Source organism: Eubalaena glacialis, chromosome 3 (genome assembly GCF_028564815.1).
Source record: "Eubalaena glacialis isolate mEubGla1 chromosome 3, mEubGla1.1.hap2.+ XY, whole genome shotgun sequence".
Taxonomy (NCBI): domain Eukaryota; kingdom Metazoa; phylum Chordata; class Mammalia; order Artiodactyla; family Balaenidae; genus Eubalaena; species Eubalaena glacialis.
In genome coordinates, this window is record NC_083718.1 from 106,427,546 (window position 1) to 106,445,926 (window position 18,381).

General features: G+C 35.8%; 1 protein-coding gene across 3 annotated transcripts in view; it reads right to left on the reverse strand.

Annotated features, from left to right (window-relative positions):
- The window catches only part of RTCA (RNA 3'-terminal phosphate cyclase), a 28,610-nt gene that overhangs the window by 741 nt on the left and 9,488 nt on the right, over nt 1-18,381 (reverse strand). For all 3 annotated transcript variants that reach the window (XM_061186279.1, XM_061186278.1, XM_061186277.1), the window contains 7 exons: nt 16,903-17,026; nt 13,456-13,514; nt 11,868-12,009; nt 11,376-11,500; nt 10,386-10,444; nt 3,898-3,992; nt 2,630-2,734 (listed from right to left, as the gene is read on the reverse strand). In XM_061186279.1, coding sequence (XP_061042262.1) covers nt 2,630-2,734; nt 3,898-3,992; nt 10,386-10,444; nt 11,376-11,500; nt 11,868-12,009; nt 13,456-13,514; nt 16,903-17,026 — 709 coding nt within the window. The remainder of the gene's footprint in view (nt 1-2,629; nt 2,735-3,897; nt 3,993-10,385; nt 10,445-11,375; nt 11,501-11,867; nt 12,010-13,455; nt 13,515-16,902; nt 17,027-18,381) is intronic.

Genomic DNA, 18,381 nt, shown 5'->3' on the forward strand with positions numbered 1-18,381 from the left:
TTTATACCTCTTTTATCTTGTCAAGTATCGAAATACCCTTTAATTCCCTCAAATTTTCTTGCTAATTTAATTCCCTAAATATACTATTTAAAATACCTAGTTCAGAGCAGAAAGGTAGAGGGAGGTAACAATTAACATCTTCATTGATCTTTATTGGGCTTAACATTGTATTTTTCACTTAACTAATTCAAGTTTGGCTTTGAAACATTTGACCTCTATCATTATGTTGTGGAAACATGATTTTTTAAAAAGCAAATGTATTCATTCTAAGAAAACTGAATTAAAATCAAAACAACTGAGTAGGCTGACTGAATTTGTGACAAAGGGATTTCAAGTATGCCTAAAACCTTTTGATTCTCTGAAATACAATTTGAAAACCACTACTCCGAGGTCCTGTTGAACTGTAATATTTATAAATTATTCCAGTTTCAGTATTATGTGGCAGTGCGCTGACACACTGGACACTGAAAATTAATGTTGAATGAATAAACACTGAATCTGAATTCTGAGCTAGACAGACAATTTATATAGTATATATATTTTTCTCAAATTATAAGCACTATATAAATATGAAACACAGGTAACAATTATGGAAATCATTTCTAGCCTATATATAAACTTACTGAAAACTATAAAAATTTAGAGTTGGAAGGAGCCATAGGGACTACAGCACACTCTCTGACCTTACTGATGAATTATCTGCACTGAGACACAGACTGATGAAGCACCTTTGCCCCAAATCACTGAGTTAAAACACAACAAAGCTGAACAAGAAACCAGAGCTAAAAATTCCAGTTCACGGTACTTTCCACTGTGTATTCACTTCAAATAACATGTGAGTGTCTACTATGTGCAAAGTACTGTAGAAAGAATGAATACAGAGCTTCCGTGGTGGCACAGTGGTTAAGAATCTGCCTGCCAATGCAGGGGACACAGGTTCGATCCCTGGTCTGGGAAGATCCCACATGCCGTGGAGCAACTAAGCCCATGTGCCACAACTACTGAGCCTGTGCTCTAGAGCTCACGAGCCACAACTACTGAGCCTGCATGCTACAACTACTGAAGCCCATGCGCCTAGAGCCCATGATCCACAACAAGAGAAGCCACCGCAATGAGAAGCCCGCATACCACAATGAAGAGTAGCCCCTGCTCGCCGCAACTAGAAAAAGCCCGCGTGCAGCAACGAAGACCCAATGCAGCAAAAAATAAATTAATTAAATAAATTTATTTTTAAAAAAAAGAAAAGAATGAATACAGCCTTGTCTCTGCTATCAAGAAGATCACAGTCTACGTGGAGAGACAAATAGTTACAAAATACAGCATAAGTAGAATAATAAAAAATACAATTAACTATCTTTTGACATCAAATATAATTTGCCTTTGCCTCCTATCAAGCCTTTTCCCACAATTTAACCAAAATCTACCTATCCTTTCTAGTAACAAAAAAAAAAGTACATATTATTAAGAATCATACAAATAACATGTTAGGAGTAGGGCAACCGTGGCCTTGTGGTTGGTACACCTCTGTAATGCTTAATTTCTTAATACTACTGTACATTATTTTTATAACTTTTTAAAATGCTTAAGGTCAGCACCTTCCTTCAAAAAATTCTGAGTTATAAATTTTATATTATTTTATAAAATTACATTATAAAGACTATGGCAAAATGGAAATATGCCACACATTACTGAAAAAAGCAAGAAATGAAGCTGTATGCATTAACTGCAAAAAAATGCAAAGAGAAACAATTTTAAGAGAGGAGGAGAATACCTAAACGTCAGGAGTGGTTTTACTGACAAGGGGGAGTTAGGGACAGCTTTTTTCCTCTATTTTCTAAATTTTCTATAAAGAAATTAGTTTCAGATGAAATATACATGTCACATTTTTTAAGTTAAGAATCTTGTAGAAAAGGTATAAATATGAGCTTATTCAATGTTAAATCCTTTTTCACTAAAAATTATAAATCTAGGGAATTCCCTGGTGGTCCAGTGGTTAAGACTCAGCGCTTTCACTGCCAGGGCCCAGGGTTCGATCCCTAGTCGGGGAACTAATATCCCACAAGCCGTGCAGTGCAGCCAAATTAAAAAAAAAAAAAAAATTATAAATCTACTTTTCTGAAGCTGAAAGGACTGGTAAATGTTAGAAGTCCAGCAAATACTCTAGTCTACCCCAATAAAATCACAAGAAAATAAAATAAAACATTTAAAATTTTTATATAAATAATTTAAGTTTATAGCCCACTGCAAATCCCTTGTGATTTGATTTTATAGTTCCCATTAAAACATCTTCACTTACTGGAAGGCAGTACCTACCACACATGAGCTTAGATGTATGCTCTCCCAGTTTGCTCAAAGCTCAGTCCTGCCACTAAGAAACTATCTTGAGCAATTAATTCCTCTGCCTCACTAGACTCATAAGTAAAATGGGATTAATAATAAATGGCCACCTAAAATGGTCATGCAGAGTGAGACAACTCAGCTTCACTGCTGAGTGAGCTCAGCGTCTGCCACATAGGAAGTATTCACCGAATGACAGCAATTACAATTACTATTAAGTTTTCTGTTGATTAAAATGTGACTCCAAATTGGCCAAAATGAAAATCAATTACTCCTTCTGATGAATACTCACCTTTGCTAGTTGTTCAGCAAAATGTATAGCCGTTTGGGTATGGAGCGTAACTGGTCCTGTTTTTATTCTGGAAATTCCACTGGCTAATGCCATGAAAATGATCAGCTATTAAAAAAAGAACCAAGAAGAAAACTCTCACACATTTACTAATATTTGGGGTTAAAATTCTACTGCTTTCCATATGAAAATACTATTGATACTAGAAATCAACATAGCTAAAAAAGAATTTCTATTTCTTTAGGTTTCCAAAAGTCTTATGATATAAAACCTGTGTTACCAAAAGTCTGTGGTGTAGCACAGAAATGCTTAGTAGCAGATCTCAATACAGATTTTTAAAATTAATGTTTAAGAATACAGAGTTGAAAGTTAATAAATTTAATCAGACCAACTATCTTTGCAGGCTATTATATATAATATGAAAGTTTCTTCCATACTCTAGGATTACAACATTTTAACACATAAATTAAATACACTAATACAGAATTACTGGAGTGTAGACTAGTAAGAAGGAAGAGACTAGAAATAAGGAAAACTGTCTGAAGTAACTGGTCAAGAAATCTTGAGTAATACATTTCTAAACGTAGACATCTGATTTGCTATTAAGGAGAAAAAACTATGGTAGAAAGGAAAATCTATCAAGACAGTGCACATAAAAAGACTGTATTTGGAAATACTCACTAGCACTTCTCAATGTGAGTAGATATGTTAAGTTTGAGAGGTGTATGACACATCCAAGCAGAGATGTTGACAGGCATAAGAAATATAATGAGCATGCAGTTAAGGAGAAAGGTCTGGGCTAGTGATATAAATTTAGGAGCTGTCAGCATACAGATGGTACTAAAGCCATGAGACTGTACAAAATAACTGAGGGACTGAATACAGATAAACAAAAGAGGTGTAAGCCTAAGCCCAAGGGCTCTCCAAAATTTAGAAGTTGAGAAGAGGCAAACAACAATAACAAACTGGCAAAGAGACTAGAATGTATGGCTAGCGAGATACAAAGATAATAACAGTATTTCAGAAAGCAAGCGAAGAAAGTATTTCAAGAAGGAAGGAGTGCTCGATTGTGCCAAATGCTGTAGCCAGGTCAAGTAAGATGAGAACTGAAACTTATGGTATATACATTCCAGAATAATACCTAAAAAATGGATTGAACTAGGACATATCAATCAGTGTCTGAAAGTCAATGACTAAAATTTATATTCAACCTAATTGCCCAATATTTAATCTAATAGGCTTGAAGGTTTTTATCCTAAAAGTGTCATTACCTGGTCTTGCAGATACTCATCCACAGCACCGCCATGTCTAAGATTTGCTAACAGCATTTCAGCAGCTTCAATTCCAACCTTGTCTGCATTAACACCTACAACAGGCACAATGTAAAAAAAACTAAATTAATTACTAAAAGGCAAAAAGTTTAATATATCCCAGTTAGCACTGGTGTAATATCTTTTAGGCCTCTGAACTCACCCAATGCAACCTTTAGGATAAGATCTTCATGTATATTTAAGCTTCTGAGAGCTTTAGCATATGCAAATATTTTATTAAATGCACAAGTGGAAGAAAAAACAGGCTGCTTTGGTCCTGTTTAAGAAGTACTAATTATAGGGGGACTTCCCTGGAGGTCCAGTGGTTAAGACTCCGTGCTTCCACTGCAGGGGGCATGGGTTCTATCCCTGGTTGGAGAAGTAAGATCCCAAATGCCACACGGTGCGGCCAAAGAAAAAAAAAAAGTACTAATTATAAAACCAATTTACAACTAAGTTATGACCCTATAACACTACACCTTGATTTCAAAATTTTAAATTTGTAATTCATATATGTTACAATTAGTCGGCAGCCGATTCCATTAGAATTAAAGGATATTTTTTTTTAAAGTCAGATAATTTTCATCTAAGGAAGAACAGATAAAAATTCTCAGATCAAATATTATAAAGTTTTATTCCTTTAAGATTTGAACTATTTATTTATTTATTTATTTACTGTGCCACGCAGCTTACAGCAACTTAGTTCCCCGACGAGGGATTGAACCTGTCCCCCGGCAGTGAGAGCACTGAGTCCTAAGCACTGGACCACCAGGGAATTTCCTGGTATCACCTGATTTTGAAAATAAGTCAGAAAATTTATTCCCATGTTCTACTTCCTACTTCTCTACACATACCACAAATATTTGGTACAATGCTGAATACAAAATAAGTCCATCAGAAGTAGTGGAATGTCAAATGATTCTTTTTATTTAATTTAAACTAAATGAACCCTTGACTACAAATGAAAATGTCCTTTGAAAAATGAGGATGTGGTTATTTTTTATTTTATATTTGGAAATTCATTTGACTATATGCATGTCTTGATAAAATTTACCAGAAAAGGGGAAATCAAATTTTAACCATTTTTTCCCTTACAGCAATTATTATAATAATATAACAAATTAAACTATCTTTACAACATCAATCAGGCAAGATTCATACATATTCCAAACCATTTCATTACATGACTGAATGAAATGGTTTGGAATATGTATGAATCTTGACTTCTTGGGTAAACCACTTTGCCTTTTCCATTTCTTCTTCTAGATGGAGATGGAGATGATAATACCTAAGTTGCAAACTTGTTAAAATTAGAGATAATATTTATAAAGCTTCTATTACCAAGACTGGTTCATAATAAGCTATTAAGAAAAATAGTTAATATGGAGTACCTACTATGTGTGTACCATACTAAGTGATAGAAACTGGTTCCTTTGCTAACGAGACATCAGAAAATACTCATATATAAGAGTATTTGAGGATAAGTAACTGCTAAGTTCTATGGTATAAACTATATATCCAATGAGATTTCAGAAAAGGAAATTATAGGTTCTAGAATAACTTGAGAAGGTTTCATGGAGCATGAAGGACTTAGGTGATACCTTGAAGAATGGCTAAAATTTGCATGGAGGATGTGAAGGAGAAGGAAGGAATTCCTGGCTTTGTATCAATAGTATCAGAGAGCAGTAGACACACTAAGGTTTCTCAAGGTTTCTCTGCCTAGGGGCAAAGTATTTCTCAGAGCCATTCACATTCCTTCCTACCCAGCCAGCCTTGAAAGCGAATAATGGTATGAATGGATCTAACATAATTACCACATATTACTAGCGGTCTGTGGCAACTGAACAAAATGAAGTAAATATGAGAATTTTTCTTATTAGTATTATGTTCGAAACAAAAGAGCAAAATCCTAGTTTCTTCTAAAATGTAAGGCTTTTCTGACAAATACTCTTCTGATATTCTAGAGGTTTCTTAAAACAGTCTCAATTTTGATGGTTTATAACAAATTAAAATGAATATTCAATGATTTGGGGTTTCTTCTAGCTTATTAAAAGGACAAAACTATAAAATAGTTATCAGGCTGAACAGAGAAAGCTAAAGGACTGACTATAGCATCAGAGAGAGGCCATGAATTACCACATATACTGAAGGAGGAAAAAAAGTGCTTACTACAAGCTAGGCAGTTTCCATACATAAGAAACAGGATTGATAAACCAGAGGTATAATTCATCTTAGCAAACTGATTTGTCCCATAGTAAAGAACACTAACTGAAAGATGAGAAATCAACGAATACACAGATATTCAACAATGTAAAGACAAATACATTCTGTCCATACAGCAATCATATAAAGTTGGAAGGGATTCTTATACATAGATAATGGTCCAATCTCATTTTTCAGATAAGGAAAGCCCAGAGTCACCAGGTAAGATAATGACAGACATAGGACCAAAACTTAGGTCTTCTTGCTCTCAGTTTAGTGCTCTGTGTTATAATACACTGCCTCCATCTAAAACTGCAAGATTCCCTCAAAAAAAAAAAAAACACAAACCAACCTCACCTTTGCAACAGGATTAAAGAATGTTATAACTGGAAGGATTTCAGAGATTCTTCAGGCTAACTCTCTCACTCAATAGATAAGGAAACTAAGGTCAAAATAGTTTTAGTAACTGAGACAGTGACAAAAGCATGACTAGTTACAACTTACTGCTTCTAATACATATGGTGGTGTGCACAACCAGCCAATGTTGCTTCTGATAATAACGCTTAAACATTAGGATTCAGAGTCTAGTAATTTTCTAGTTAATTTAAATCAGAAATAAAAAGGGGATCTGGATATTGGGATCCATCACATTCTCTGAGATGCTTAATATACAGACTACCTAGACTAAGAGAGAAGACCCCAAGGTCTTTGCATTTGGTAATGACATCTCCTTTGACTTAACTGCCTGACAGGAAACAAGGGCAGGCACCAGAAGGAGTCAGGCAACCTCAGTAAGTATGCTGCTCTATCCTCTATTCCCTCCTACCACTATAAGTCTAAAAATAAGTACTGTGCATTCTACATGAGCGTTGTCCAAAGACAACTTCAAAGTGAAAACTGTCTCATATGACAAAGTGAAAAAAATGTTTGTGGAATATTAGGAAAGAAAGTTTTTCAGGGCTGGCAGTGAAGTTAATTCCAAGTATTGCTCATAACAGAGTAACGGACCATTTATGATGTCAATGCAGCATATCCAAAACTATCATCTACCCTGGCAAACCAACTACCTCCCATATTCACAAGTTTTAAGTATTTCCAGTCACCCAAGTTAGAAATCTAGAAGGTCATTACACTGCATTCCTCATCCCCCATTTCCAGCTGATCACCAAATTGTCTATTCACCCTCCTAAATACCCTTATATCAGTACTCATCTCTCTAGACTCAGTCCCTGCATTCCTTGGTGTAGGTCCTCACCATTTCTGACCTGAATTGCTGTAACAGACTCTTGTCTTCCTGCCTCCACTATGGTTTTCCTCTAATCCTCTACACAGCTATCAGACTTACTTCCAAAGACCTGTAATTACATCCCTACTTAAAATCTTTACGTTTTCAGGATGAAACCCAAACTCCTTTATATGGCCTATAAAGCCCTTCAAAAATCTGTTGACCTCTCTAACCTCAGTCTCTGCACTGACCCAGATCCTGTACTCATCACCTATGGTTCTAGTTGCCCAAACACAGAACTACACTTTTATGTCAGCACTTTCCTTTGTCCTTCTTCCTTAGCTCTCACTTTTCTATCTGGCTAACTTCTACTTATCTACAGAACCCACTGGAGGATCACTAAATGGCACAAGACAGATTTGGGGTCAATCAGCCCCCAAAGAATGAGCTCTTCTTCTCCTGTGTTCCTATGGTGCCCTGGGGATAGAACAACCACAGCACTGGTCTGTCTCCTCTGCCAGACTAAGCCCGGAGGCAGAAACGGTGGCTCTTACTTCTGAATCCTTCATACATAGTACCTGGCACATCTTGGTACCCAACGATAATACAAACAAACTGAACTCACATTCCACCCAATGCCTGCCAAGCACTTACTACTTGTAACATAGGGTCCTAGTCTCTGCTTTATATTTTGCATTATCTTTGCCCTCTCAAGACTTAAAGATATTGCATGTAGTGGCTCACTAATCCGTGTTGATTTCTCACTGCACCTAACAAGTAATGAGTATACACTAAATATATGTTTTTGATCACTATTTCTCAAATTTTATAATACCTTAGAGAGCTTGTTCAAACAGATTCCTGGGCCCCACTCTCAAAGATTCTAATCTGATACTTGAGGTGGGCCCCAAAATTGGTATTTCCAGCAAACTCCCAGATGATGCCAATATGCTACCTGTCCGCCAACCACACACTGAACAGCACAGTTTTAAACAGAATTCATTTATGTCCAGTCAACCAAAGGTGTTGATTTTACCTATTCTATTACACTGGTTAGATTTGACACCCAACTGTATCTAGATCAACCAACTGAGTAGACTAAAATTACCTGGTTTTTTTGTATTCAGCAGTAATAATGTGGTTAAATGGCATAGAGAGGGTAAGCATCTTTTAAAGATGCTACAAAGTAGGAATAAAGCAATCAACTGCCATACAAACAGTGAAAAGTTCAATTAGAAGTTGCCTCAATGGCAAAAGTAACTTTAAATACTAACCAAAAGATGCATACATGTATCTACTCTCCCAAATATACCAAATAGTACAGAAATTTCCCTTCCACAAAAACATTCAGTATTTTGAAATCAACACTGTAATAACTGATGCAGGGAAGAACCATCAACAGATGCTAAAACCACTGGATGAAAGTTGTATTGAGATAGGATAATCAGATGGTGTCAAAGTATTATCCCAGAGTATTTATTAATTATAAAGGGAAAAGGGGGAATTCCCTGGTGGTCCAGTGGTTAGGACTCCGCGCTTCTACTGCAAGGGGCACGGGTTCAATCCCTGGTCAAGGAACTAAGATCCCACATGCTGCGAAGCATGGTAGATAGATAGACAGGCAGACAGACAGGCAGACAGACAGGTAGATAGGTAGGTAGATAAATAAATAAATAAGGAACCTTTATAGCAGACAGACCTGGAGAACACCACCTTAACCAAGTGATCAGTCAGTCAGCTGTACTGATAAAGGGCATACTGACATTACATGCACCCTGATGCGATACAATAGAATGTACACAAAATCACCTGTGCAATATTCTTACTAAAAATGTTTAACCTGAATAAATCTAATCATGAGATAATCAGACAAATTCAAACTGTGGAAAATCCTATGAGAAAATGGCCTGGACTTTCCAAAATGTAAATATCATGAAAGGAAAAAAAAGTGAAGAGACTATTCTGTGGTTTAAAAAAAAAAAACTAAACAAACATGACAACCAAATGCTGTGTGTGCTCAAAAACAAACAAACAAGCAAACAAAAAACCCCATATTGGGGCTTCCCTGGTGGCGCAGTGGTTGAGAATCCGCCTGCCAATGCAGGGAACACGGGTTCGAGCCCTAGTCTGGGAAGATCCCACATGCTGCGGAGCAGCTGGGCCCGTGAGCCACAACAACTGAGCCTGCGCGTCTGGAGCCTGTGCTCTGCAACAAGAGAGGCCGCAATAGTGAGAGGCCCGCGCACCGATGAAGAGTGGCCCCCGCTTGCCACAACTAGAGAAAGCCCTCGCACAGAAACGAAGACCCAACACAGCCATAAAAATTAATTAATTAATTAAAAAAACAAACAAACCCCATATTGCTCTAAAGAATATTTTGGAGGCATCTGGTATGTCTGAATATAATAGACTGGGAACTTCCCTGGCAGTCCAGTGGTTAAGACTTCACCTTCCAATGCAGGGGGTGCGGGATCAATCCCTGGTCAGGGAGCTAAGATCCCACATGCCTCAGGGCCAAAAAGCCAAAAAATAAAAACAGAAGCAATATTGTAACAAAATCAATAGAGACTTTAAAATGGTCCACATCAAAAAAAAAATCTTAAAAAAAAATATACATATATAATAGACAGATTCTTTGGGTATAAAAATGGTAATGTGATTATGCAGATATTATTCTTTGGATGGACATGCTGCAGTATTCAGGGGTAGACTTGGTACCCGCAACTTGCACAGAGACGGTTCAGAAACACACACAACATGTAGCTAAATGTTCATAACCAGTGAATCTAGGCAAACAGTGTACGGATATTCACTAATCATTCAACTTTTCTATAAGTTTGAAAATTTTAAAAGTATAAAGTTGGGGGAAAGACTGAAAATTTAATTGACTCTAAAATAGAATCAGTTAACCATATCCTTTCAAACTTGTTATCCATCATTCTACAACATCCTAATCCTGACAGATAATTAAAGAATTGTACACTAGCACTGGGAACAGTGGACCCCCTTCATTTAGCTATACCTCGTTTACCAAGCGATGATCCAGCAAACAAACAGCCAGTGGATGTCTCAGCAATAATGCTATATAGGGGAAAAAAAGTATTACTATCTATGCTATAAATGTTCCAAAATTACATGCAAATATAACACAGGAGAACAGTGACTATTAAATAAGCAGAATTAGATCTGGTTAGTATATTACAAAAGTGAAAGTCTTCATAGAGAGCAGCATGATTAGCATTCCCCATCTTCACCAGGGTATGAGTATCTTTCAGCACTTCGGACAGGAAGTCACACTAGATTCTAATCCACTCACAGGTAAGGAATGGCCCTCCCAGAAGTCTTGTCATCAGCACTAAGTGGTACCATTTCAAAGGCATACTGCACTCATTATCTTAAATGAAAAGGTCCTTCTACAGAGATGTTTGGTTTCGTTTTATAGTTTTTAGATAGTACTATCATACAAAGAAAATGCATTTACTTTAAACCCTTTAATAGAAAATCTGGAAAAGAGAGCTTAAATTTAAATATCCACAAAAGATACTTTCATTCTTCAAAAATATTAATTAAAGCATTTTTATAACACTTAAATCAATAACTACTAAATGGATTAATATACTATATTTCTTTGTTAAATAGATCTTCGCCGTATCTAATATTTACTTGTAAACTGATTTCACATTTGAGATATAGAAAAGCAACTGGAAATATTTCTCTTAGGATCATCTTCAAAGGCTAACTTCTGATTAGCTTAAACATTTAAGTTCGCTATATAAACAAAAAGGCTCTTATAATGTAATAAAAGGTAAACCATCCTCAGAAAAAAAATTCAGAATAAAATAATCATCATAATTCATCATACTGTTGTTTTAGGTAGGAATGCCCTTAAAAATATATCTTCTTAAAACTACAAATTTAAACAACAAAAAAAAAGACAAATCTTTTAATTAAAATAGAATAATTATTTCAGGGCTCTCTCAACCAACATCTAGGAAAAAGTATATTGTCTCACATTATTCCACTTCCATTGCCAAAAGCTTGGTCTTTAGGTTCCTGAACAGGCTGGATGTTAACATACAGATCCCTAATCTCCTTTCTGATGCATCTTACGGCTGCCGCTGCCATATCTTTTGCTACCTATTTTGGCAAGACAAAAAAATAGAATAAGATAAATTAATGATTATTTTGACAATTGCTTTCAAGCCTTCAAAGACATATAATTAATAACTTTTACATCCATCATATAAAAACACAATTTTCAACAGTAGAGAACACAGAATTTTAAGAAAAATTTTTAATGAAAAGATTTATTTAAAAATTAAGTTCTTTCAATAATTTCAAAATTTAGATGATATAATACTTATCAAGACATGCATATACTTCTAAGATCATCTAGACAACTTTATTTTTTATTACTTTATTTTTTTAATTTTTATTGGAGTATAGTTGATTTACAATGTTGTGTTAGTTTCAGGTATACAGTAAAGTGAATTAGATAACTTACTTTAAATGGCAAAACACCAGCAACAAAAGCTCTTCCATATATCTTAGTCACAGAGCCACGGTCAGTTAAATTTATCGGGTTCAACTGTTTAACTGGTGACATTCGGATAATCACTTCACCACCTCCTTTTGGGTAGTAGCCCCTATGAAAAAGTATCATAAATACTCACATAAACTGATTGCATGACAAAAAAAAAGCTCAATATTTACAATAAAATAACATGTGAGTGATAGCCAACTACATAATTCATGTTTGAAACTTCCAAATAATGTTTTAGATCTGTGTTGTCCAATATGGTAGACTCAAGCTACATGTGAATGAATGAATATTAATTAATTAATCTATTTATTTATTTATTTAGGCCACACAGCTTGCAGGATCTTAGTTCCCTGACCAGGGATTGAACCCACACCCTCAGCAGTGAAAGTACAGAGTCCTAACCACTGGACCACCCGGGAATTCTCTATTTAAATTTAAATTTAATAAAATTTAAAACTTAGCTCCCCAATCCTACTAGACACATTTCAAGTGCTCAATAGTCATATGTATCAAGTGACTACCATCCTGGACAGATAGGGAACATTTCCCTCAGTACAGAAAGTTCTATTCAACAGTGCTATTTTAGACTTAAGCTACTTAATGGTAGGAGCTTGGTCTATTTTGTTCCTGCTATATTCCAGTGCCTAAAACAATGTCTGGCACATAGTAGGTGCTCAATAAATATATGATGAATATTTAGTAGCTGAACCACTAATAAAATTTTAACTCAAATATTTAGTGTCGCTTATTCTACAGAGATGCTGAGAACACACAGAAGAGAATGACAATGCTCTTATCCACAAAGAACTCCCCATCTGGTAAGATGGGGCTCCACATATAATCTACTAGGACACAAGCCAGGCTGTAAGGAGGACTACAAGAGAGATGTAAATAGGAACTCCAACTGAGGCACAATCACTGACAATTCACATAAGAAATTACAAGTTTCATTTTCAGAAAATGTAGGATTTCCAATTTTTAGGAGAGCAGGGGAAGAAAAACATGAACAAAGATATGGAAGTCTGAAGGCACAAAGTAAGTTTAGGGAATGGCAGCAATCATGTAGTTAGAATATACGGAGGGGAGGGAGAATAAAGCTAGAAAAGTAAATTGGAATAAGATTGCAAATCACTTAAATGCCATACCAAGAAATATGGCCTTTTTATTATGTGGCCTTACAGAGGGAAGGGAAGCCTTACAGAGGAATAACCTGAATGCCCAACGTGTCTCTTAGAAAAATAATTCTGGTTGCTCTGTGGAAGAGAATCCCGTTTACGACCCTGCAGTGCCCATTCCAGTCGTCTGCACACAGTGAGCATTCTGTCTGTGGTGAGCATGGAAAATTCCAGATATGAAGGTGCCTCAGCGTAGCAGTTCCCTTTCAAGTCCCCATGCCTTTGCTGCTTATTGTTTTTAAGCCACGAAGTACTATTATTTCCTATAAGATATGTATTAAGTGGGTTACGGAATGACAGTTCTCCAAGATCTAACTTTTCCACTATTTTCAGCACAAGGAGTGGGTCAAAGGGTTAAGAAATAAGTAACTTACCTCATTTTAATGTCACAATTAAATGTGAAACCAAATTTTTCAACAATTGGCTTGAAAACCTGAAAAATCAGTTTACTGTTACTTTAATCACCAATATTCAATGTCAACAAGTATATTTAGTAAACAAAAGTGCTCTGCACTGAAGTAGTAATGAGGCACCATGGATAAACAGTGATATAAAAATGTGTAGGCTAGTTCTATTTTTCAAATAAAATAACTGACATGTAGATAAAATTAAAAGTTTAACATTTAATTAATCAGAGCTGTGCAACTCTATCTAATGAAAAAAAAAAAATCAGAACTCAGGATACTTGATCCTAGCAGTTTTTAACTCCAGAGGCCAGTATTTCCTAACCTTCTCAATATAATGTACCGTAAGAAATTAGGGGGTGTTGAATAGCACTCCATTCTGCGTTCTCAATTTTTTTTTATATAGTCGAAATCTCACTGCATATACAACGTTTTATACATTTTTCCCCATTTAACATTATAAACAAAAGTATTTTCCCAACATTATAAAATTCCTCCTAAAAAATATTTGAATGACTTCATGGCATTCTAGCATAATTTACCTAACCACTGTCTAAGTTTTCATTATTACATAATTATATATATTATATAACAATAATTATAGTATATAATGCTCTGCTCCAATACCTTTAACATTATCTTTTGCTGCATTTCACAATATTTAATTAGGGTCATTTCCTTGAAGTGGAATTACTAGGTGAAGAGAGATTAACTTTAACTTTCATTATACATCCTATCAAACTGAATTTTAAAAGACTGTACCACCTATTAAAACGGCAAAAAAATTTTTAACTGAAATCTGAGACTATCAAGCGCTGGGGAGGATGAAGAAGAGCTGAAACTCTCCTACAGTGCTGGTGAAAATGCAAAACAATGCAGCCATGTTGTATGCCAAAACAATTTGGCAGTTTCTCAATAAAGTTAGACGTAAACTTACGATTACAACTGAGCAACCCCTCTGTAGGTATTTACCCAAGACAAATAAAAACTTATGTTCAGACAGAAAAACCTGTATGTGTTTATAGTGGCTTTACTCATACTTGCCAAAAACTGGAAACAGTCCAAATGCCCTTCAACTGATGAATGGATAAACTGGTACTGATAAACATCCATATAATAGAACACTACTTAGCTTTTATTGCTGTTACAAGCAACATGGATGACTCTCAGACGTATTTTTTTTAATTTATTTTATTATAGTTGATTTACAACGTTGTGTTAATTTCTAGTATACAGCAAAATGATGCAGTTATGGGACTTCCCTGGTGACGCAGTGGTTAAGAATCTGCCTGCCAATGCAGCGGACAAGGGTTTGAACCCTGGTCCGGGAAGATCCCACGTGCCGCGGAACAATGAAGCCCGTGTACCACAACTACTGCGCCTGTGCTCTAGAGCCCACGAGCCACAACTACTGAGCCCACGTGCCACAACTACTGAAGCCCACGGGCCTAGAGCCCATGCTCTGCTACAAGAGAAGCCACCGCAATGAGAAGCCTGCACACCACAACAAAGAGTAGCGCCTGCTTGCTGCAACTAGAGAAAGCCTGCGTGCAGCAACGAAGACCCAAGGAGGCAAAAATAAATAAATTTATTTATTTATTTATTTAAAAAAAAGATTCAGTTATACATATATATGCATTCTTTTTCATATTCTTTTCCATTATGGTCTATCACAGTAGGACCTTGTTGTTTATTCATTCTATTATATAATATTTTGCATCTACTAATCCCAAACTACCAATCCATCCCTCCCCCATCCTACTCCCCCATAACCAGATGTATTATAAGTGAAAAAAACAGACTCAACAGGCTATATACAGTATTATTCTTTTATATGACTTCTGAAAAAAAGGCAGAACTATGAGAGAAAACAGATCACTGATTGCCAGGGGTGGAGGGGTGGGATTGACTACAAAAAGGGATAACAGAATTTTCTACAGTAATTCTCTATCTTGATTGTGGTGGCTGGTTCACAATCATACATCAGAAATCACAGAACGGTACACTACAAAGGGTGAATTTTAGTATAAATAACCACACCTCAATAAACCTGGAGAAAAAAAGATGATACCACTTTTCTCTCCCACTAGTTGTATAAGCATGCCAATACTGAATTTTATCATTCTAAAAATTTATGGTCAAAACATGGTATTTAATTATTTTTTAAAATTTTATTTTATTGTGGTAAGAATATTTAACATGAGATTTAAGAGTACAACACAATATTGTTGACTGTAGTTACAATGTGTACAACAGATCTCTAGAGCTCATTTATCTTACTGTACTGAAAATTTATGTCCGATAATTATTAACGCCCCAATTTCCCCCTTCCCCTAACCAGCATTCCATTCTTTGATTCCATGAATTTGACTACTTTAGATATCTTACATTAAGTGGAATCATGCCAGTACTGTCTTTATGTGACTGGCTCATTTCACTTAGCACAACGTCCTCAAAGTTCAACTGTGTTGTCACATAGAATTTCTTTTTTTTTTTTTAATTTATTTATTTTATTTATTTTTGGCTGCGTTCAGTCTTTGTTGCTGCACGTGGGCTTTCTCTAGTTGCGGAGAGCTGGGGCTACTCTTCGTTGCTGTGCGTGGGCTTCTCATTGCGGTGGCTTCTCTTGTTGTGGAGCACGGGCTCTAGAGCACAGGCTCAGTAGTTGTGGCACACGGGTTTAATTGCTCTGCGGCATGTGGGATCTTCCCAGACCAGGGCTCGAACCCGTGTCCCCTGCATTGGCAAGCAGATTCTTAACCACTGCGCCACCTGGGAAGTCCCCCACATTTTCTCTATCCTTTCATCCATCAATGGACATTTAGGTTGTTTCCACATCTTGGCTATTATGAATAGTGTTGCAATGAACATGGGAATGCTAATATCTCTTGGAGATTCTGATTTCAACTCTTTAGGATAATACCTAGAAGTGGGATTGCTGGATTATATCGTAGTTGTATTTTTAATTTTTTTGAGGAACCTCCATACTGTTTTCCATAGTTGTTGCACCGTTTTGCATTCCCATCAACAGTGTGCAAGCGTTCCAATTTCTCCACATCCTCACCAATCCTGTCAAACATAGTATTTAATTCTTACTTTGAGTTTTTCTTCCAAATCATGATCCCTGTATTCAGAAAATAACAGACTTATATGATAAGCAATACAATATATATACATTATAAGTAATATAATGTATATAATAACTGAGGCTTTTTAAAGAATTCACTATGAGCACAGTTCTAAGATACAACACACAATCTAAAATAATTATCCTCTCCCACAACAGAACCAGACACCATTAAGAAATTAAACAGCTATGTACACAAAAACACTCAGGATATATTTACATAGAGAATGGAGATTCAGAAGACTATGTGAGATCATCTTAGTTTTATCAGTAGCAACAAAAGCCCTTACCATGGCTGTGTAATCAATCTGCGGTGCCATTTCAGCATTAGTTCCACCTTTCAGACGAAGTTCTGATGGACAAGCAGCGAAGAGAGCACAGGGCATTGAGACCTGCATCAAGAGGCACACACTCCTAAGGAGAAGGCAGAACAGGCTTAGCTGCATTTTCTTTTTAAAGTCTCAAGAAAGAGACATTACTACATATCACCATTAGCTGAAGCACAGACAACTGAGAAGGCAGGCATACGCCCTCAAGTTTAAAGTTAAAAAACACTCCAGTGACTGAATGATAACATCCGATTAGTATTTCGCAGTAGAAGGAACTGGCCTTAAATGATAAGCAAATCTGGGTTTGAATCCAATACTAAATACATTAGCTGTGTGATCTTAAGTAAGTTCTAACACTTTTCTTTATATTACAAAGAAGTAAAAAAAAATTTTTTAATTAAAGCATCTCTACAACGTTTTTATAAAAGGATTCTTAAAAGTAACGGTTTATGAAAATGCATTCAAAACCATCAAGGTCTACAAATATTCTAATGACTGTATCTGAGTCTCCACCATGCACAAGGCATCGTTCCAGATATTAAGACACAGTTCCTACTATCGTGGCATTTGTGGTATGATAGAGTAATGTTTTACAAAGACTGATAGCCAAATATTTTACATGGAAAAAACTGTTAAGGAGATAATCCTTACCATAACTCACCTCTGTTTGGTCCTTATAGTCAAATAATGTGAGAAATCATAAGAAATAATTATAGAATATGTAGCATTTTATAAAATGAAACAGTCAGATTTCCTAAATGAGCGGTTACCTCCCTTCTCCAAAGTCAAGGGAAAACAATCATATTAATACATAGACTGTAGTTTGAAAAGGAGTGCAACATAGCCTCTACATAGCAAAAGATAGCCTTTACTTAACTTTCTTATAGCAACGATGCATGTGTACTGAATTAGACAGTCTCTATCTGATAATGCATTTCATTAATTCAGTAAATATTTATTGACTGTATAATGTGTTAGGCATTGTAAGAGAAAATGCATGCAATATAATCCCTGTTCTCAGGAATTGAGCCTAGGAGCAAGTGAAAAAAACCTTGCTCAGGAAATGTTCAGTTTACTATAAACCATAGGTTTACAACTACTGAACTTCTGTTTATTCTCTGAGAAACCCAACACAGTTAAAGTGTCTCTCTTCCATTCAATAAAATCAGATTCTAAGAAGACTAAAGAAAACCTTTATTTTAGAAGAGTAAGGAATTGCAAAGACAAAGGTAGACATGAGAAAACACATGGTACTGTAATCACAGTTAGGGATGAAAATGTTAGAATTCAAATAAATAAAATGTGTTTTCTTACTAGGAACAAGCTTGTTTGAGTCTACTGAATGGAGCTGGATTATCAACTTTAAACTCACTGCCCATACGTTCTAGTGGATTAGAAGCCAGAAGGCCTAGATTCTAATTCTAGCTCTGGTTAACCACT